Here is a 21,131-nt window from a genome sequence, read left to right on the forward strand (position 1 = left end):
GCTCCATAGCCCAGGCTAGTAGGAGCAACTGTATCCCCTTTGAAGATTAACTCCGCCAAATGTTACAATTATCACTAAAAGAGGTGTATGGAGGCTGCAAACGGGCCCACAGCCTTGAGCTGATACTGTAACAGGGGGGAATCTCACATTGCGCGGAGCACCATAGCTCTGAGTAGAAATAGCCACTCTGTGCCTGGAGGCTAGAAATGGGCTTGGGAGACTGATGTCTGATAATGTAAAGGGGTTTTTGAATGACGTTTTGTATTTCTCCACCTCCAGCCAAGGGGTAAATCCTGAAATATAACCCTAATCGGAGCTCCATAGCCCTCTGTAGAAAAAGTGACTTAGTCCCCTTGAACCTTAATAAAATGTGATAAATGTTAACAGTTTTAAACGGGTGCCTGGAGACTAAAAATGGAACAGAGACACTTTTTCAGATCCCATACTGCGAGGGACTTATTGTAATTAATTTGTGATATATATATATATATATATATATATATATATACAATTATTATTTTTCTTTTTTTGGCCCTCCTTCAGCTTAGGGGTTAAACCAGGAATTGTACCCGGATTGGAGCTCCACAGCCCCGGGTAGAAAAAGTGACTTTGTCCCCTTGAACCTAAGGAGTTAGTAAAAAAAAAAAAAGAAATGTGTGTGTGTTTATTTTTTATTTTTTTGCCGACCTCCAGCTAAGGGGGGAAACCGGAAATTTTACCCGAATCGGAGCTCCATAGCCCCGGGAAGAAAAAGGGACTGTGTCCCCTTGAACATAAGGAGTTAGTAAAAAAAAATAAAAGAAATGTGTGTGTTTATTTTTTTTTTTTTTTTTGCCGACCTCCAGCTAAGGGGGGAAAACTGAGATTTTACCCGAATCGGAGCTCCATAGCCCCGGGAAGAAAAAGTGACTTTGTCCCCTTGAACCTAAGGAGTTAGTAAAAAAAAAAAAAAAAAAGAAGTGTGTGTGTGTGTGTGTTTATTTTTTTTTGCCGACCTCCAGCTAAGGGGGGAAACCGGACATTTTACCCGAATCGGAGCTCCATAGCCCCGGGAAGAAAAAGTGACTTTGTCCCCTTGAACCTAAGGAGTTTGTTAAAAAAAAAAAAGAAATGCGTGTATGTTTTTTTTTTTTAAGTTTTTTTTTTTCCGACCTCCACCTACGGGGGGGAACCTGAAATTGTACCCGAATCTGAGCTCCCCAGCCCCGGGTAGAATTAGTGCCATCGTCCCCTTGAACCAAAATGCCCACACAAAAAAAATTAAAATACTGAAACGGGGGCTTAAAGGCCCACAGGGACCCCTAAAGGGACATGGCGGTTCACCACAAAAATTAGGATCCCACACCCGCTTCCTTGGGCCTGCATGGGAACCCTATTTTATCGACTATTAAGCCCCCCACGTAGTGGGGGCTTACAGCTCCTGGGTGGAGAACAAAGTCGGAGTTAGCGCGGCCAATCCGCCGCCCGGCCATCTGGTCGCCGCAGCTCACTGGGCCATCTGGTCGACCCACAGAGGGGCGACCAGATGGCCCAGTGAGCTGCGGCGACCAGATGGCCGGGCGGCGGAACGGCCGCGCTATCTCCAACTTTGTTTCCCAGCCAGGCGCTGTAAGCCCCCACTACGTGGGGGGCTTAATAGTCGGTGAACTGCGTGACTCGTGGGGCCCTGTGCCGGGCTAAACCCGCCTTAGGTCCCCATGCAAGGGCTCCATGATGGCGGGCACCTGGGCCGGTCTAAACACCCCCCTTAGAACTGCGTGACTCGTGGGGCCCTGTGCCGGGCTAAACCCGCCTTAGGTCCCCATGCAAGGGCTCCATGATGGCGGGCACCTGGGCCGGTCTAAACACCCCCCTTAGAACTGCGTGACTCGTGGGGCCCTGTGCCGGGCTAAACCCGCCTTAGGTCCCCATGCAAGGGCTCCATGATGGCGGGCACCTGCTCCGGGCTAAACCCACCGTAGGTCCCCAGGCAAGGGCTCCATGATGGCGGGCCCCTGGTCCGGGCTAAACCCACCGTAGGCCCCCAGGCAAGGGCTCCATGATGGCGGGCCCCTGGTCGGGGCTAAACCCACCGTAGGTCCCCAGACAAGGGCTCCATGATGGCGGGCAGCCGGGCCGGGCTAAACCCACCGTAGGTCCCCAGGCAAGGGCTCCACGGTGGCGGGCCCCTGGGCCGGGCTGAACCCACCTTTGGTCCCTAGTTTAGAGCTCCATGGTGGCGGGCCCGTGGGACGGGGTAAACCCGCCTTCCCGGCCGTGCCTTCCAGAGCAGAGTGGCTGCGGAGCAACTCCCCGGGTTCCCCCCTCCTCCCCTCCCGAGCGAGTGTGGGCCTAGATAGCAGCCCTGCGCTGCGGCGATAATAGTTCATAGACACAGCTCTCACACGACATGGTGGTCGGCTCTTAAAAGAGCCTTTGGGTTTTTTTTTTTTCCTTTTTTTCCGTGGTTTAACCGCCGAATCCGTAGAGAGTGCGGCCCTGGCGCTTCAGGGCATAGACCACATCCATGGCGGTGACGGTCTTCCTCTTGGCGTGCTCGGTGTAGGTGACGGCGTCCCGGATCACGTTCTCCAGGAAAACCTTGAGCACCCCGCGGGTCTCCTCGTAGATGAGGCCGGAGATGCGCTTGACTCCGCCACGGCGCGCCAGGCGGCGAATGGCCGGCTTGGTGATGCCCTGGATGTTGTCCCGGAGCACCTTGCGGTGTCTCTTGGCGCCGCCTTTGCCGAGCCCCTTCCCTCCTTTGCCGCGTCCAGACATGTTCTCTTCTCGGTGCTGGGAGCAGAAATGAAGAGGAAAACCAGCACCGGCTGCTTTCTATGGAGGCTCAGCGGACCTGCGCGGGAGCTCCAAGCGCCCACGTGACGCCCTGTGAGGCGGGAGAGCTCGGACCCGGCCCGCCTTCTGCAGGAAGCGGGGGCTGGAGCGGCCGTTGCCTTCTGAAAAAGAGCGGGCTCCCAGCCCGCCTTTGTCATGGGCTGGCTCAGCAGCTGCCGCTGCACAGATCACAGTCAAACACACGCAAGCACCTCCCTTCCCGGCCTCCCCTTGTGACCGCGGGCCACCCATCCCCTGCGTTCGGAGCCCCCTGTCCAATATAAGCAGAAGGCTCTGTATGTTTTAATGGAGCCACACACGTTAGCGGCCTCACCGGCACCACCCCGCTGCGTTTGGCCGCCTGCAACCTCGTAGCACTGCCCACATCCCGCGCCCGGCTGGGGCAAGCCTGCAAAATGTGTCCCCCAAAAATGAAAAGAAAAAAATATATATGTATATATTGTTTGAAAAAGAGCGCGCTCCCAGCCCGCCTCTGTCAGGGGCTCCCGATGGGGGGCTCAGCAGCTGCCGCCGGTGCACTGATCAGTCAAACACGCACACTCCTACCTTCCAGCCCCCCCCCCCCCCCCCCACTCACTTGTCACCGCGGCCTGCCTAACCCTCGCGTTCGGTGCCCGCTCGGCTTGGCTCAGCAGCTGCCGCCGGTGCACTGATCAGTCAAACACACACACTCCTCCCTTCCAGGCCCCCACTTGTCACCGCGGCCCGCCTAACCCTCGCGTTCGGTGCCCGCTCGGCTGGGGCACGTCTGCAAAACGTGTCCCTGAAAATTAAAAATTATATATGTATAACAAAAACATCGATATGGTCTGCCTCATGCTAGGCTTTGGGACGGGACAACATTAAAGTGTACGGCCAGAGCTTGGGCATGCCCTCCACTACAAAGCTACGGTGGCGGGCGCTGCCGCATCTATGAAGCCGCCAGAGTAACACCTCGGCACGGATACGCTCTTTGATGGAGTCTGTGGATGGCCCTGAAAAGAGCCTTTGTGTTTAGGGTGCGTTTCCACGGTGGTCTGCGGGCCTTTACTTGCTTGCTTTGCCCTGTGCCTTGTGGCTCTCGGTTTTCTTGGGCAGCAGCACGGCCTGGATGTTGGGCAGGACTCCTCCCTGGGCGATGGTGACTCGGCCCAGCAGCTTGTTCAGCTCCTCGTCGTTGCGGATGGCCAGCTGGAGGTGTCTGGGGATGATGCGGGTCTTCTTGTTGTCCCGGGCGGCGTTGCCAGCCAGCTCCAGAATCTCAGCGGTCAGGTACTCCAGCACTGCAGCCAGATAGACGGGGGCACCGGCGCCCACCCTCTCGGCGTAGCTTCCCTTCCTGAGCAGCCTGTGCACACGGCCCACGGGGAACTGGAGCCCGGCTCTGGAAGAGCGTGTCTTGGCCTTGGCGCGGGCCTTTCCTCCTTGCTTTCCGCGTCCAGACATGGCGATCGATCTAGGGTCTCAGTCACACAACAGAGAGAATGGTACTGCGCCTTCTGCTGGACTCCGGTAATATAAAGACTTCGGGAGCGTCTGATTGGTTGACAGCTAGGCGCCGATAGTACTTTTCAATGGAGGGAGGCGGGCTTCTGTTTAACCAATCAGTGTCCCAGAACCGCATTACAATAGGAAGTGGGGGCCCTGCCAATGAGAAAGGAGAAACGGGAAGAAGCTGCTTTGCACGCCCAGCCTATAAATACAAGTGCCGGACGCCCAGGCATCATTTCTCTCGGCTCCACAGCAAGCAGCGAAAGAGCGTCGACCATGCCTGAACCAGCCAAGTCCGCGCCGGCACCCAAGAAGGGCTCCAAGAAAGCGCTCTCCAAGCCGCCCAAGAAGGACGGGAAGAAGCGCAAGAGGAGCAGGAAGGAAAGCTATGCCATCTACATTTACAAAGTGATGAAGCAGGTGCACCCGGATACCGGCATTTCCTCCAAGGCCATGGGCATCATGAACTCCTTCGTGAACGACATCTTCGAGCGCATCGCTGCAGAGGCTTCCAAACTGGCTCACTACAACTCGCGGCGCACCATCACCTCCCGGGAGATCCAGACCGCAGTCCGCCTTCTGCTCCCCGGAGAGCTGGCCAAGCACGCCGTGTCGGAGGGCACCAAGGCCGTCACCAAGTACACCAGCGCCAAGTAAGGCTTCCAGGCGCACCCCAACGAACACAACGGCTCTTTTAAGGGCCAACCACTTCCTCCCCTAAGAGCTAACGTGCTTCTATTATGACCGGAGAAATGTGTTTTGGAATATGTGTTTTTTAAGGGTAATGTTAAGTGCAGAAAGGCCCGCTCTCACGGGGCTTGCTGCAGACCGAGGGCCGACAGCAGGCAACCCGTTCCGCCTCTTTAAATTAACATGTCTATATGAATGGGACCAAGTGTCACATGAGCACTGTAACGATGAGGTTCAATAAACCCACTGGGGAATTCACACATCTGCCCCCCCCCCCCCCGGGCTTATGGTTTTCCATGTTGGGGGCGAACAGTGTCTCTGTGAGCGGGTTTAACGTTGTGTTTGTACTTTTAAGACCCTGGGGAACGGCGTTAGTTCACCCCGGGGCAAACGTTCCCGAAATCAGACACACGAACCCGATGTACCGGGGACACAGATGCCCCTTAAGCGGTGGCTTGTGACCAGCGGATCCCTGCACAACCCCCTATAAAAAGGCTTTTTATTATTAGATGGACACATTGAACAGGCGTTTATGCACTGTGAACACAGAGTGCTCTGGTTAACCCAGAGCCGGTATAAGTTGCCCAGTGACCGTGGTACTCACAGCACACCCTCCCTAACCTGTAAAACACATGCCATGACAGATAAGAGAAGCTCGTAGGTGACAGGGTGGTGGCCCTTAAAAGAGCCGTTGTGGTGGTGGTTGTTCGGGTCGGTCCGTCTCCTTAGGCCCTCTCGCCTCGGATGCGACGGGCCAGCTGGATGTCCTTGGGCATGATGGTCACCCTCTTGGCGTGGATGGCGCACAGGTTGGTGTCCTCGAAGAGCCCGACCAGGTAGGCCTCGCTGGCCTCCTGCAGGGCCATGACGGCGGAGCTCTGGAAGCGCAGGTCGGTCTTGAAGTCCTGGGCGATCTCCCTCACCAAGCGCTGGAAGGGCAGCTTGCGGATGAGGAGCTCGGTGGACTTCTGGTAGCGGCGGATCTCGCGGAGAGCCACGGTGCCTGGCCGGTAGCGGTGAGGCTTCTTGACTCCTCCGGTGGCAGGCGCGCTCTTGCGGGCTGCCTTGGTGGCCAGCTGCTTGCGGGGCGCTTTGCCGCCGGTGGACTTGCGGGCTGTCTGCTTGGTGCGGGCCATGGCGGGAGCGGTCTCTCTCAGCGAGGCAGAGAAGAATGGCGTCTACCAGGGAAAGAGCCCTATTTATGCCCTCACAGACGGAGGGCTGCTCTGGTTGGCTGAGGAGACCGCCCCACGTTCGAAAATAGCCCGCGGTGTGCAACGATTGGATACTGAACTGGAGGCTGCAGCCTAGCTGTCCAATGAGCTGTGGATAAAAGAGACCCCCCCCTTGGATGATGGCGCCGGAGCCCGCGCCTCGGTCAGCCTTTGTCTCCGTCCGTCCATCCACTTGTAGTCACGAGGACGACTCGACCCCGGTCAACCGGGAGAGGAGCCCGAGATGTCATAAGCACACTGCCCTTGGTCACTCTGGAACACGCCCCCGTTACCTGCGCTCGATTGAAAGTTCACAATCGTCTGCTTTATGCAGGCGCTATATCGAGTCTGCCCGGATACAGTGAAAGCACCAACACAAACACGTTTATAATAAACTGAGGTCTTATAACTCCCAGACCCGCTTTTTACCCTCACCCTGGAGCACGCAGTTACCTGCGCTCCAATTAAAGTTCACAATCATCTGCTTTATGCAGACACTATTTAGAGTCTGCCCGGGTACAGTGAAAGCACAGAGACACACACGTTATTGCACATGTATTATAAACGGAGGCCTTATAACTCCCGGACCCCCTTATTTTCTATGTAATAACGATTTCAATCCACGCAGCACCGAAAGAGCCGTTTATATGGCCAAGATCACACGCGGCACTCGCGTGTGGAAAAGTGCGCTATGGATGTATGGTGCGGTTTATTTTTGAGAAGTGGGGCCATTGGGTGGGTGCAAAGGTGGGGAGGAACACGCTCTCTTCTAGATAGGGTGGTGGCCCTTAAAAGAGCCGTTGTGTTTGCAGTGTCTCGGTGCCAGCCCTTACTTCTTCTTGGGCGCTGCCTTTTTGGGCTTCGCTGCTTTGGGCTTGGCTGCCTTGGGTTTGACTACCTTGGCAGGGCTTTTCTTGGCTACTTTGGGCTTCGCCGCCTTGGCTTTCGCTGGGCTCTTGGCAGCCTTCTTGGCAGGGGCAGCCTTGGGCTTCTTGGGGCTCTTGGCTGCTGCTGGCTTCTTGACCTTCTTCGGGCTCTTCTTGACCCCCGCGGGAGCCTTTTTGGGCTTCGCGGCGGCAGGGGCAGCTTTCTTGGCCGCTGGCTTCTTGGTCTTGGCAGCTGTCTTCTTGGCTGCCTTCTTGCCCTCCAGCTGCTTCTTGTTCACTTTGAAGGACCCGGAGGCCCCGGTGCCCTTCAGCTGGGCTAGGGCGCCTTTACTGACCAGGCTCTTCAGGGAGACCTTAACGCGGCCCTTGTTCTTGTCCGCATCGTAGCCGGCGGCGGTCAGCGCCTTCTTCAGAGCCACCAGGGAGACTCCCTTCCTCTCGGCCGAGGCGGTCACACACTTCAAAATCAGGTCGGACACGCTGGGACCGGAAGGCTTCTTGGCCTTGGAGGCCCCCGCTGCTTTCTTCTGCTTCTTCTTGGGGGCGACCTCAGCGGGAGGAGCCGCGGCGGCTGGAGCGGTTTCTGCCATTGCAATACGAGTCTCGGCGCTGTCACAGAACAGAAATGTACCTCCCAACCCGAGCCCCGTGCATATATAGGGAGGAGCCAGCCCCTGATTGGTTCCGAGGAGTGAGGGCTGTGTGCGAGGCGCACTCGGCTCTCTGCTCCGAGCTGACTTTTGTGTTTCCTACTATCGGATTATCTAAGTTTTTAAACACAATCCGTTAAACACACGCTCCCATACACACATGAAAAGAAGCCCAACTTCAACCCCTTCCCGTGCCCTCCCCCGTTTCAGCCGACCCCGTCCTCAGAGGCTTGTAATCCGCCGTGAATCTCTGCCCTCCCCCGATGGCTGACGCCCCCGTGCCTTGAATCCCGGGCCCCGGGCCCCTTTCCCCCGGTCCACCCTCGCGCTCTGAGGCCGGGAGCGGCGGCCCGCGGGCGGGAGGGGCCTCCTGCAGGGAGCGGGCCCTGTGGCGTCACAATGGGGCTCAGGGGGACGCGGGGAGCGCGTTCTGGAACGGGCCGAAGTAACACAGGGCTCCGCCGGCCGAGCGGGGAAGCGAAGACAACAACAGGGGGCCCCGGCCCGGGGGTCAGGGGGGCCCTCGCCGCGCGCCTGCACCCTCGGCTGTGGCACCCACGACTCGGGGGCAGCCGGGGGATTTTTACAAGCAGCGGGGCACGGGCCGGGCTCAAGACTCACGGGCATCACAAGGCGGCTGCGCGCTGGTAGCTTCACATGCAGCCAGAGGGCATTCACTGCCAAGCGCCGAGCTGGAGGAGACGGGGGCACACTAAACATAATAAACACACAGTGACACAATAGAGGCAGGCGGCCGAGTTAGACCTACATTGGCACCCAGCGTGAGAGCAGAAGGTGTGAAGGCACCTGAAATGGTGACCCCAGTACCTGCATGGAGGCACTCTGCTGAGCTGATGTTCACAGCTGGAGTTAGGTTTACATCTCAGGTGACATCTTTGGACGGGAACCGACCTTAACAACGCGGTCAAAACACCGCAGTACATTTCGATCGCTGCATTTACAACGCAAGTCTTTTCCACGACTTGCACGGGAGGGCGCACTAGACTATGGAATAGTGCGATTTACTATTCCAACACCTTCCCTACCTTACTTAGGCTGGAGTTCGAATAGTAAATCATACTATTCCTAAGTCTAGAGCGCCCTCCCGTGCAAGTCGTGGAGAGCGCCTAAAACAGCAATGTAATGTACCGCAATCTAATTGTTACATCATACATCCCACAGTACAGAGTGAGGCCTGTGACTATCAATGTTGTATTGAGCCCGATTGCTGGGGTGGGGACCACTCCTGAATCAAATGGCATGTCAAGAGTGCGACCTGCGCCGACAAATCAGATTCTGCGCCTGGCAGCCTGATTGAGGTCTACTGCTAATTACAGGTTTTCGCCTTATATGTAGGTAGAGGGAAACACAAATAAAACACTTCTCATAGTCCAAGACGTACATGAACACCATTCACAGTTTCAGATCTTAGCCTTCAGGTACCCTGGCCCATCCCTAGCTTCCAGGAACCTGTTTTAGTAATATATCTGATACTATGAGGTTTCCAGAATAAAGGGGACAACGTCAGCCCTTCTTCCCAGAGATATAGAGCTCCGCACAGGAAAATATTTCACGTCTTTCCCTGGGGTGGCGGTGTAAGAATAAAATACTTCACACGGCCCAAAACAGCACAAAATAACCCAGTCACCATATCAGAATAGAGCCTTCAGGGCTCTGGGGCATTTCTAGCCACCAGGGACCTGCTTTAGTGATATTTGTGACATTATGAGGTTTTCAGATTCAAGGGCACTAAGTCACTCTTTCTACCCAGGGATTTGGAGCTCCAGGCAGGGTAAGATTCAAGATTTCCCTCACGAGTGGAGGTGAAGAAATGAAAACACTTCACCTAGCCTAAAAGGTACATACACCCATTTGAAAGATCAGGCCTTGGCCTGCAGAGACATGGGCACATTTCTATCCACCAAACACATGTTTTAGTGATAAATGTGAAATTATGATGTGCTCAGCTGCAAGGGGACAATGGCACTCCGTCTACCCAGAACTACGGAGCTCTGCATAGGGTAAGATTTCAGCCTTGCCGCCTTGGATTTGAGGGAAGTGTTTTACTTCTCCGCCTCCTTCCAAGGGGAAAACCTGCGATCTCCCCCTGTGCATACTTCCATAGCCCTGGGTAGAAGGAGCAACTGTATCCCTTTGAAGATTAACACCTCCAAATGTTACATGTATCCCAAAAAATGGTGCCTGGAGGTTGGAAATAGGCCAAAGGCATTACAGGCCTTTCCCGACACTGCGAAGGGGAGAAATAGACCTTATTGGGCATGTGAAATGTTTTGCTTTAACACCTCCAGCCAGGGGGATACCCTGAATTCTTACCCTGCACTGAGCTCCATAACCCTGGGTTGAAGATGTGACTCCTTCCCCTTGAAGCTTAACACCACCAAATGTCACAGGTATCAGTAACATTGGTGCCTGGAGGCTGGAAGCAGGCCCAAGGCCTTGCAGGCCTTCCCTGATACCGTGAAGGTGTGAAATAGACATTCTTGGGCATGTGGAGTGTTTGGCTTTAACACCTCAAGCCAGGGGGATAACCTGAAATCTTACCCTGCGCTGAGCTCCATAACCCTGGGTAGAAGGTGGGACTTCTTCCCCTTGAAGCTTAACACCACCAAATGTCACAGGTATCAGTAACATTGGTGCCTGGAGGCTGGAAGTAGGCACAAGGCCTTGCAGGCCTTTCCTGATACTGGGAAAGGGTGAAATACACTGTACTGGGCATGTGAGGTGTTTTGCTTAAACACCTCCAGCCAGGGGGATAACCAAAAATCTTACCCTGCGCTGAGCTCCATAACCCTGGGTATAAAGTGTGACTTCATCCCCTTGAAGCTTAACACCACCAAATGTCACAGGTATCAGTAAAATTGGTGCCTGGAGGCTGGAAGTAGGCACAAGGCCTTGCAGGCCTTCCCTGATACTGTGAATGGGTGAAATACACATTGCTGTGTATGGTAATTGTTCTATTTTCACGCCTCCAGCCTGGGGTGAAGCCTGAAATCTTACCCTGCGAGGAGCTCCATAACCCTGGGTAGAAGGTGTGACTTCATCCCCTTGAAGCTTAACAGCACCAAATGTCACAGGTATCAGTACATTGGTGCCTGGGGGCTGGAAGTAGGCCCAAGGCCTTGCAGGCCTTTCCTGATACTGTGAAGGGGTGAAATAGACTTTATTGGGCATGTGAAGTGTTTTGCTTTAACACCTCAAGCCAGGGGGATAACCTGAAATCTTACCCTGCACTGAGCTCCATAACCCTGGGTAGATGGTGTGACTTCTTCCCCTTGAAGCTTAACACCGCCAAATGTCACAGGTATCAGTAACATTGGTGCCTGGAGGCTGGAAGTAGGCACAAGGCCTTGCAGGCCTTTCCTGATACTGGGAAAGGGTGAAATACACTGTACTGGGCATGTGAAGTGTTTTGCTTTAACACCTCCAGCCAGGGGGATACCCTGAATTCTTACCCTGCACTGAGCTCCATAACCCTGGGTAAAAGGTGTGACTTCATCCCCTTGAAGCTTAACACCACCAAATGTCACAGGCATCAGTAACATTGGTGCCTGGAGGCTGGAAGTAGGCCCAAGGCCTTGCAGGCCTTTCCTGATACTGTGAAGGGGTGAAATACAATTTATTGGGCATGTGAAGTGTTTTGCTTTAACACCTCCAGCCAGGGGGATAACCTGAATTCTTACCCTGCGCTGAGCTCCATAACCCTGGGTAGAAAGTGTGACTTCATCCCCTTGAAGCTTAACACCACCACATGTCACAGGTATCAGTAACATTGGTGCCTGGAGGCTGGAAGTAGGCCCAAGGCCTAGCAGGCCTTTCCTGATACTGTGAATGGGTGAAATACACATTGTTGTGTATGGTAATTGTTCTATGTTCACGCCTTAAGCCTGGGGTGAAGCCTGAAATCTTACCCTGCGCGGAGCTCCATAACCCTGGGTAGAAGGTGCGACTTCATCCCCTTGAAGCTTAACACCACCAAATGTCACAGGTATCAGTAACATTGGTGCCTGGAGGCTGGAAGTAGGCACAAGGCCTTGCAGGCCTTTACTGATACTGGGAAAGGGTGAAATACACTGTACTGGGCATGTGAGGTGTTTTGCTTAAACACCTCCAGCCAGGGGGATAACCTAAAATCATACCCTGCGCTGAGCTCCATAACCCTGGGTAGAAGGTGTGACATCTTCCCCTTGAAGCTTAACACCACCAAATGTCACAGGTGTCAGTAACATTGGTGCCTGGGGGCTGCAAGTAGGCCCAAGGCCTTGCAGGCCTTTCCTGATACTGTGAAGGGGTGAAATACAATTTATTGGGCATGTGAAGTGTTTTGCTTTAACACCTCGAGCCAGGGGGAATAACCTGAATTCTTACCCTGCGCTGAGCTCCATAACCCTGGGTAGAAGGTGTGACTTCTTCCCCATGAAGCTTAACACCACCAAATGTCACAGGTGTCAGTAACATTGGTGCCTGGGGGCTGGAAGTAGGCACGAGGCCTTGCAGGCCTTTCCTGATACTGTGAAGGGGTGAAATACAATTTATTGGGCATGTGAAGTGTTTTGCTTTAACACCTCGAGCCAGGGGGAATAACCTGAAATCTTACCCTGCGCTGAGCTCCATAACCCTGGGTAGAAGGTGTGACTTCTTCCCCATGAAGCTTAACACCACCAAATGTCACAGGTGTCAGTAACATTGGTGCCTGGAGAATGGATGTAGGCCCAAGGCCTTACAGGCCTTTCCTGATACTGTGAAGGGTTGAAATAGACTTTATTGGGCATGAGAAGTGTTTTGCTTCAACACATCCAGCTAGGGGTGAAAAGCTGAAATCTTACCCTGCGCTGAGCTCCATAACCCTGTGTAGAAGGTGTGACTTCATCCCCTTGAAGCTGAACACCTCCAAATGTCACAAGTATCACAAACACAGGTGCCTGGACGCTGGAAGTAGGCCCAAGGCCTTGCAGGCCTTTCCTGATACTGTGAAGGGTTGAAATAGACTTTATTGGGCATGAGAAGTGTTTTGCTTCAACACATCCAGCTAGGGGTGAAAAGCTGAAATCTTACCCTGCGCTGAGCTCCATAACCCTGGGTAGAAGGTGTGACTTCTTCCCCTTGAAGCTTAACACCTCCAAATGTCCCAGGTATCAGTAACATTGGTGCCTGGAGGCTGGAAGTAGGCCCAAGGCCTTGCAGGCCTTTCCTGATACTGTGAAGGGGTGAAATAGACTTTATTGGGCATGTGAAGTGTTTTGCTTTAACACCTCAAGCCAGGGGGGATAACCTGAAATCTTACCCTGCGCTGAGCTCCATAACCCTGGGTAGAAGGTGCGACTTCATCCCCTTGAAGCTTAACACCACCACATGTCACAGGTATCAGTAACATTGGTGCCTGGAGGCTGGAAGTAGGCACAAGGCCTTGCAGGCCTTTCCTGATACTGTGAAGGGGTGAAACAGATTTTATTGGGCATGTGAAGTGTTTTAATTTAACACCTCCAGCCAGGGGGATAACCCAAATTCTTACCCTGCGCTGAGCTCCATAACCCTGGGTAGAAGGTGTGACTTCATCCCCTTGAAGCTTAACACCACCACATGTCACAGGTATCAGTAACATTGGTGCCTGGAGGCTGGAAGTAGGCACACTGCCTTGCCTGCCTTTCCTGATACTGTGAAGGGGTGAAATAGACTTTAATGGGCATGTAAAGTGTTTTGCTTTAACACCTCCAGCCAGGGGGATAACCTGAATTCTTACCCTGCGCTGAGCTCCATAACCCTGGGTAGAAGGTGTGACTTCTTCCCCTTGAAGCTTAACACCACCAAATGTCACAGGTATCAGTAACATTGGTGCCTGGAGGCTGGAAGTAGGCACAAGGCCTTGCAGGCCTTTCCTGATACTGTGAAGGCGTGAAATAGACTTTATTGGGCATGTGGAGTGTTTGGCTTTAACACCTCAAGCCAGGGGGATAACCTGAAATCTTACCCTGCGCTGAGCTCCATAACCCTGGGTAAAAGGTGTGACTTCATCCCCTTGAAGCTTAACACCACCACATGTCACAGGTAACAGTAACATTGGTGCCTGGAGGCTGGAAGTAGGCACAAGGCCTTGCAGGCCTTTCCTGATACTGTGAAGGGGTGAAATAGACTTTAATGGGCATGTGAAGTGTTTTGCTTTAACACCTCCAGCCAGGGGGATAACCTGAATTCTTACCCTGCACTGAGCTCCATAACCCTGGGTAGAAGGCGTGACTTCTTCCCCTTGAAGCTTAACACCACCAAATGTCACAGGTATCAGTAACTTTGGTGCCTGGAGGCTGGAAGTAGGCCCAAGGCCTTGCAGGCCTTTCCTGATACTGTGAAGGGGTGAAATAGACTTTATTTGGCATGTGGAGTGTTTTGCTTTAACACCTCAAGCCAGGGCGATAACCTGAAATCTTACCCTGCGCTGAGCTCCATAACCCTGGGTAAAAGGTGTGACTTCATCCCCTTGAAGCTTACACCACCACATGTCACAGGTATCAGTAACATTGGTGCCTGGAGGCTGAAAGTAGGCACAAGGCCTTGCAGGCCTTTCCTGATACTGTGAAGGGGTGAACTAGACTTTATTGGCATGTGAAGTGTTTTGCTTTAACACCTCAAGCCATGGCGATAACCTGAAATCTTACTCTGCGCTGAGCTCCATAACCCTGGGTAAAAGGTGTGACTTCATCCCCTTGAAGCTTAACACCTCCAAATGTCACAGGTATCAGTATAATTGGTGCCAGGAGGCTGGAAGTAGGCCCAAGGCCTTGCAGGCCTTTCCTGATACTGTGAAGGGGTGAACTAGACTTTATTGGGCATGTGAAGTGTTTTCCTTTAACACCTCCAGCCAGGGGGATGACCTAAATTCTTACCCTGCGCGGAGCTCCATAACCCTGGGTAGAAGGTGCAACTTCATCCCCTTGAAGCTTAACACCTCCAAATGTCACAGGTATCAGTATAATTGGTGCCAGGAGGCTGGAAGTAGGCCCAAGGCCTTGCAGGCCTTTCCTGATACTGTGGAGGGGTGAAATAGACTTTATTGGGCATGAGAAGTGTTTTGCTTTAACACCTCCAGTCAGGGGTGAAGCCTGGAATCTTACCCTGCGCTGAGTTCCATAACCCTGGGTAGAAGGTGCAACTTCATCCCCTTGAAGTTGAACACCTACAAATGTCACAAGTTTCAGTGAAATTGGTGCCTAGAGGCTGGAAGAAGGCACAAGGCCTTTCCTGATACTGTGAAGGGGTGAAATAGACTTTATAGGGCATGTGAAGTGTTTTGCTTTAACACCTCAAGCCAGGGGGATAACCTGAATTCTTACCCTGCGCTGAGCTCCATAACCCTGGGTAGAAGGTGTGACTTCATCCCCTTGAAGCTTAACACCACCACATGTCACAGGTATCAGTAACATTGGTGCCTGGAGGCTGGAAGTAGGCACACGGCCTTGCCTGCCTTTCCTGATACTGTGAAGGGGTGAAATAGACTTTAATGGGCATGCAAAGTGTTTTGCTTTAACACCTCCAGCCAGGGGGATAACCTGAATTCTTACCCTGCGCTGAGCTCCATAACCCTGGGTAGAAGGTTTGACTTCTTCCCCTTGAAGCTTAACACCACCAAATGTCACAGGTATCAGTAACATTGGTGCCTGGAGGCTGGAAGTAGGCACAAGGCCTTGCAGGCCTTTCCTGATACTGTGAAGGCGTGAAATAGACTTTATTGGGCATATGGAGTGTTTGGCTTTAACACCTCAAGCCAGGGGGATAACCTGAAATCTTACCCTGCGCTGAGCTCCATAACCCTGGGTAAAAGGTGTGACTTCATCCCCTTGAAGCTTAACACCACCACATGTCACAGGTAACAGTAACATTGGTGCCTGGAGGCTGGAAGTAGGCACAAGGCCTTGCAGGCCTTTCCTGATACTGTGAAGGGGTGAAATAGACTTTAATGGGCATGTGAAGTGTTTTGCTTTAACACCTCCAGCCAGGGGGATAACCTGAATTCTTACCCTGCACTGAGCTCCATAACCCTGGGTAGAAGGCGTGACTTCTTCCCCTTGAAGCTTAACACCACCAAATGTCACAGGTATCAGTAACTTTGGTGCCTGGAGGCTGGAAGTAGGCCCAAGGCCTTGCAGGCCTTTCCTGATACTGTGAAGGGGTGAAATAGACTTTATTTGGCATGTGGAGTGTTTTGCTTTAACACCTCAAGCCAGGGCGATAACCTGAAATCTTACCCTGCGCTGAGCTCCATAACCCTGGGTAAAAGGTGTGACTTCATCCCCTTGAAGCTTAACACCACCAAATATCACAGGTATCAGTAACATTGGTGCCTGGAGGCTGGAAGTAGGCACAAGGCCTTGCAGGCCTTTCCTGATACTGTGAAGGGGTGAAACAGACTTTATTGGGCATGTGAAGTGTTTTGCTTTAACACCTCCAGCCAGGGGGATAACCCAAATTCTTACCCTGCACTGAGCTCCATAACCCTGGGTAGAAGGTGTGACTTCATCCCATTGAAGCTTAACACCACCACATGTCACAGGTATCAGTAACATTGGTGCCTGGAGGCTGGAAGTAGGCACAAGGCCTTGCAGGCCTTTCATGATACTGTGAAGGGGTGAAACAGACTTTATTGGGCATGTGAAGTGTTTTAATTTTACACCTCCAGCCAGGGGGATAACCCAAATTCTTACCCTGCGCTGAGCTCCATAACCCTGGGTAGAAGATTTGACTTCTTCCCATTGAAGCTTAACACCACCAAATGTCACAGGTATCAGTAACATTGGTGCCTGGAGGCTGGAAGTAGGCACAAGGCCTTGCAGGCCTTTCCTGATACTGGGAAAGGGTTAAATACACTGTACTGGGCATGTGAGGTGTTTTGCTTAAACACCTCCAGCCAGGGGGATAACCTGAAATCTTACCCTGCGCGGAGCTCCATAACCCTGGGTAGAAGGTGCGACTTCATCCCCTTGGAGCTTAACACCACCAAAGGTCACAGGTATCAGTAACATTGGTGCCTGGAGGCTGGAAGTAGGCCCAAGGCCTTGCAGGCCTTTCCTGATACTGTGAAGGGGTGAAATAGAGTTTAATGGGCATGTGAAGTGTTTTGCTTTAACACCTCCAGCCAGGGGGATAACCTGAATTCTTACCCTGCGCTGAGCTCCATAACCCTGGGTAGAAAGTGTGACTTCATCCCCTTGAAGCTTAACACTACCAAATGTCACAGGTATCAGTAACATTGGTGCCTGGAGGCTGGAAGTAGGCCCAAGGCCTTGCAGGCCTTTCCTGATACTGTGAATGGGTGAAATACACATTGTTGTGTATGGTAACTGTTCTATTTTCACGCCTTAAGCCTGGGGTGAAGCCTGAAATCTTACCCTGCGCGGAGCTCCATAACCCTGGGTAGAAGGTGCGACTTCATCCCCTTGAAGCTTAACACCACCAAATGTCACAGGTATCAGTAACATTGGTGCCTGGAGGCTGGAAGTAGGCACAAGGCCTTGCAGGCCTTTCCTGATACTGGGAAAGGGTGAAATACACTGTACTGGGCGTGTGAGGTGTTTTGCTTAAACACCTCCAGCCAGGTGGATTACCTAAAATCTTACCCTGCTCTGAGCTCCATAACCCTGGATAGAAAGTGTGACTTCGTCCCCTTGAAGCTTAACACCACCAAATGTCACAGGTATCAGTAAAATTGGTGCCTGGAGGCTGGAAGTAGGCCCAAGGCCTTGCAGGCCTTTCCTGATACCGTGAAGGTGTGAAATAGACTTTCTTGGGCATGTGGAGTGTTTGGCTTTAACACCTCAATCCAGGGGGATAACCTGAAATCTTACCCTGCGCTGAGCTCCATGACCCTGGGTAAAAGGTGTGACTACATCCCCTTGAAGCTTAACACCACCACATGTCACAGGTATCAGTAACATTGGTGCGTGGAGGCTGGAAGTAGGCCCAATGCCTTGCAGGCCTTTCCTGATACTGTGAAGAGGTGAAATAGACTTTATTGGGCATGTGGAGTGTTTGGCTTTAACACCTCAAGCCAGGGGGATAACCTGAAATCTTACCCTGCGCTGAGCTCCATAACCCTGGGTAGAAGGTGTGACTTAATCCCCTTGAAGCTTAACCCCACCACATGTCACAGGTAACAGTAACATTGGTGCCTGGAGGCTGGAAGTAGGCACAAGGCCTTGCAGGCCTTTCCTGATACTGTGAAGGGGTGAAATAGACTTCAATGGGCGTGCAAAGTGTTTTCCTTTAACACCTCCAGCCAGGGGGATAACCTGAAATCTTACCCTGCGCTGAGCTCCATAACCCTGGGTAGAAGATGTGACTTCATCCCCTTGAAGCTGAGCACCTCCAAATGTCACAAGTATCACAAAAACAGGTGCCTGGGGGCTGGAAGGAGGCCCAAGGCCTTGCAGCCCTTTCCTGATACTGTGAAGGGGTGAAATAGACTTTATTGGGCATGTGAAGTGTTTTGCTTTAACAACTCCAGCCAGGGGGATAACCTAAAATCTTACCCTGCGCTGAGCTCCATAACCCTGGGTATAAAGTGTGACTTCATCCCCTTGAAGCTTAAGACCACCAAATGTCACAGGTATCAGTCACATTGGTGCCTGGAGGCTGGAAGTAGGCACAAGGCCTTGCAGGACTATCCTGATACTGGGAAAGCGTGAAATACACTGTACTGGGCATGTGAGGTGTTTTGCTTAAACACCTCCAGCCAGGGGGATAACCTAAAATCTTACCCTGTGCTGAGCTCCATAACCCTAGGTAGAAAGTGTGACTTCATCCCCTTGAAGCTTAACACTACCAAATGTCACAGGTATCAGTAACATTGGTGCCTGGAAGTAGGCCCAAGGCCTTGCAGGCCTTTCCTGATACTGTGAATGGGTGAAATACACATTGTTGTGTATGGTAACTGTTCTATTTTCACGCCTTAAGCCTGGGGTGAAGCCTGAAATCTTACCCTGCGCGGAGCTCCATAACCCTGGGTAGAAGGTGCGACTTCATCCCCTTGAAGCTTAACACCACCAAATGTCACAGGTATCAGTAACATTGGTGCCTGGAGGCTGGAAGTAGGCACAAGGCCTTGCAGGCCTTTACTGATACTGGGAAAGGGTGAAATACACTGTACTGGGCATGTGAGGTGTTTTGCTTAAACACCTCCAGCCAGGGGGATAACCTGAATTCTTACCCTGCACTGAGCTCCATAACCCTGGGTAGAAGGTGTGACTTCTTCCCCTTGAAGCTTAACACCACCACATGTCACAGGTATCAGTAACATTGGTGCCTGGGGGCTGGAAGTAGGCCCAAGGCCTTGCAGGCCTTTCCTGATACTGTGAAAGGGGTGAAATAGACTTTATTGGGCATGTGAAGTGTTTTGCTTTAGCAACTCAAGCCCGGGCGATAACCTGAAATCTTACCCTGCGCTGAGCTCCATAACCCTGGGTAGAAGGTGTGACTTCTTCCCCTTGAAGCTTAACACCACCAAATGTCACAGGTATCAGTAACATTGGTGCCTGGGGGCTGGAAGTTGGCCCAAGGCCTTGCAGGCCTTTCCTGATACTGTGAAGGACTGAAATACAACGTATTGGGCATGTGAAGTGTTTTGCTTTAACACCTCCAGCCAGAGGGATGACCTGAAATCGTACCCTGCACTGAGCTCCATAACCCTGGGTAGAAGGTGTGACTTCTTCCCCTTGAAGCTTAACACCACCAAATGTCACAGGTATCAGTAACATTGGTGCCTGGAGGCTGGAAGTAGGCACAAGGCCTTGCAGGCCTTTCCTGATACTGGGAAAGGGTGAAATACACTGTACTGGGCATGTGAGGTGTTTTGCTTAAACACCTCCAGCCAGGGGGATAACCAAAAAATCTTACCCTGCGCTGAGCTCCATAACCCTGGGTATAAAGTGTGACTTCATCCCCTTGAAGCTTAACACCACCAAATGTCACAGGTATCAGTAAAATTGGTGCCTGGAGGCTGGAAGTAGGCCCACGGCCTTGCAGGCCTTTCCTGATACAGTAAAGGGGTGAAATAGACTTTATTGGGCATGTGGAGTGTTTTGCTTTAACACCTCCAGCCAGGGGGATAACCTGAAATCTTAGCCTGCGCAGAGCTCCATAACCCTGGGTAGAAGGTGCGACTTCATCCCCTTGAAGCTTTACACCACCAAATGTCACAGGCATCAGTAACATTGGTGCCTGGGGGCTGGAAGTAGGCACAAGGCCTTGCAGGCCTTTCCTGATACTGTTAAGGGGTGAAATAGAGTTTAATGGGCATGTGAAGTGTTTTGCTTTAACACCTCCAGCCAGGGGGATAACCTGAATTCTTACCCTGCGCTGAGCTCCATGACCCTGGGTAGAAAGTGTGACTTCATCCCCTTGAAGCTTAACACCACCAAATGTCACAGGTATCAGTTACATTGGTGCCTGGAGGCTGGAAGTATGCCCAAGGCCTTGCAGGCCTTTCCTAATACTGTGAAGGGGTGAAATAGACTTTATTGGGCATGTGAAGTGTTTTGCTTTAACACCTCAAGCCAGGGGGATAACCTGAAATCTTACCCTGCGCTGAGCTCCATAACCCTGGGTAAAAGGTGTGACGTCATCCCCTTGAAGCTTAACAACACCAAATGTCACAGGTATCAGTAAAATTGGTGCCTGGAGGCTGGATGTAGGCCCAAGGCCTTGCAGGCCTTTCCTGATACTGTGAATGGGTGAAATACACATTGCTGTGTATGGTAATTGTTCTATTTTCACGCCTCCAGCCTGGGGTGAAGCCTGAAATCTTACCCTGCGAGGAGCTCCATAACCCTGGGTAGAAGGTGTGACTTCATCCCCTTGAAGCTTAACACCACCAAATGTCACAGGTATCAGTACATTGGTGCCTGGGGGCTGGAAGTAGGCCCAAGGCCTTGCAGGCCTTTCCTGATACTGTGAAGGGGTGAAATAGACTTTATTGGGCATGTGAAGTGTTTTGCTTTAACACCTCAAGCCAGGGCGATAACCTGAAATCTTACCCTGCGCTGAGCTCCATAACCCTGGGTAGAAGGTGTGACTTCACCCCCTTGAAGTTGAACAACACCAAATGTCACAGGTATCAGTATAATTGGTGCCTGGAGGCTGGAAGTAGGCCCAAGGCATTGCAGGTCCTTCCTGATACTGTGATGGGGTGAAATAGACTTTATTGGGCATGTGAAGTATTTTTCTTTAACACCTCCAGCCAGGGGGATAACCCGAATTCTTACCCTGCACTGAGCTCCATAACCCTGGGTAGAAGGTGTGACTTCATCCCCTTGAAGCTTAACACCACCAAATGTCACAGGTATCAGTATCATTGGTGCCTGGAGGCTGGAAGTAGGCAC

General features: G+C 52.3%; 5 protein-coding genes across 5 annotated transcripts; 1 reads left to right on the forward strand and 4 right to left on the reverse strand.

Annotated features, from left to right (window-relative positions):
- Nucleotides 1–2,062: 2,062 nt before the first annotated feature.
- LOC144807558 (histone H4) lies at nt 2,063–2,965 on the reverse strand. The gene has a single exon (XM_078673196.1). The coding sequence runs from the start codon at nt 2,758–2,760 to the stop codon at nt 2,449–2,451; it is 312 nt and encodes a 103-aa protein (XP_078529322.1). The 5' UTR covers nt 2,761–2,965; the 3' UTR covers nt 2,063–2,448.
- Nucleotides 2,966–3,642: 677 nt separating this feature from the next.
- On the reverse strand, nt 3,643–4,325 carry LOC144807572 (histone H2A type 2-C-like). Its single transcript, XM_078673212.1, has one exon. It carries the CDS (start codon nt 4,261–4,263, stop codon nt 3,865–3,867), a length of 399 nt encoding a protein of 132 aa, XP_078529338.1. The 5' UTR covers nt 4,264–4,325; the 3' UTR covers nt 3,643–3,864.
- Nucleotides 4,326–4,484: 159 nt separating this feature from the next.
- LOC144807507 (histone H2B 1.2-like) lies at nt 4,485–5,016 on the forward strand. Its single transcript, XM_078673142.1, has one exon. The coding sequence runs from the start codon at nt 4,585–4,587 to the stop codon at nt 4,963–4,965; it is 381 nt and encodes a 126-aa protein (XP_078529268.1). The 5' UTR covers nt 4,485–4,584; the 3' UTR covers nt 4,966–5,016.
- Nucleotides 5,017–5,282: 266 nt separating this feature from the next.
- Nucleotides 5,283–6,149, reverse strand: LOC144807529 (histone H3). The gene has a single exon (XM_078673162.1). The coding sequence runs from the start codon at nt 6,132–6,134 to the stop codon at nt 5,724–5,726; it is 411 nt and encodes a 136-aa protein (XP_078529288.1). The 5' UTR covers nt 6,135–6,149; the 3' UTR covers nt 5,283–5,723.
- Nucleotides 6,150–7,041: 892 nt separating this feature from the next.
- Nucleotides 7,042–7,751, reverse strand: LOC144807554 (histone H1.01-like). The gene has a single exon (XM_078673191.1). It carries the CDS (start codon nt 7,687–7,689, stop codon nt 7,042–7,044), a length of 648 nt encoding a protein of 215 aa, XP_078529317.1. The 5' UTR covers nt 7,690–7,751.
- Nucleotides 7,752–21,131: the final 13,380 nt, after the last annotated feature.

The sequence above is a fragment of the Lissotriton helveticus genome, unplaced genomic scaffold, assembly GCF_964261635.1.
Source record: "Lissotriton helveticus unplaced genomic scaffold, aLisHel1.1 SCAFFOLD_559, whole genome shotgun sequence".
NCBI lineage: Eukaryota > Metazoa > Chordata > Amphibia > Caudata > Salamandridae > Lissotriton > Lissotriton helveticus.

Coding starts and splice junctions, on each gene's coding strand:
- LOC144807572 (XM_078673212.1), bottom strand. CDS start 4,263: ATGTCTGGACGCGGAAAGCAAGGAGGAAAGGCCCGCGCCAAGGCCAAG.
- LOC144807507 (XM_078673142.1), top strand. CDS start 4,585: ATGCCTGAACCAGCCAAGTCCGCGCCGGCACCCAAGAAGGGCTCCAAG.
- LOC144807529 (XM_078673162.1), bottom strand. CDS start 6,134: ATGGCCCGCACCAAGCAGACAGCCCGCAAGTCCACCGGCGGCAAAGCG.
- LOC144807558 (XM_078673196.1), bottom strand. CDS start 2,760: ATGTCTGGACGCGGCAAAGGAGGGAAGGGGCTCGGCAAAGGCGGCGCC.
- LOC144807554 (XM_078673191.1), bottom strand. CDS start 7,689: ATGGCAGAAACCGCTCCAGCCGCCGCGGCTCCTCCCGCTGAGGTCGCC.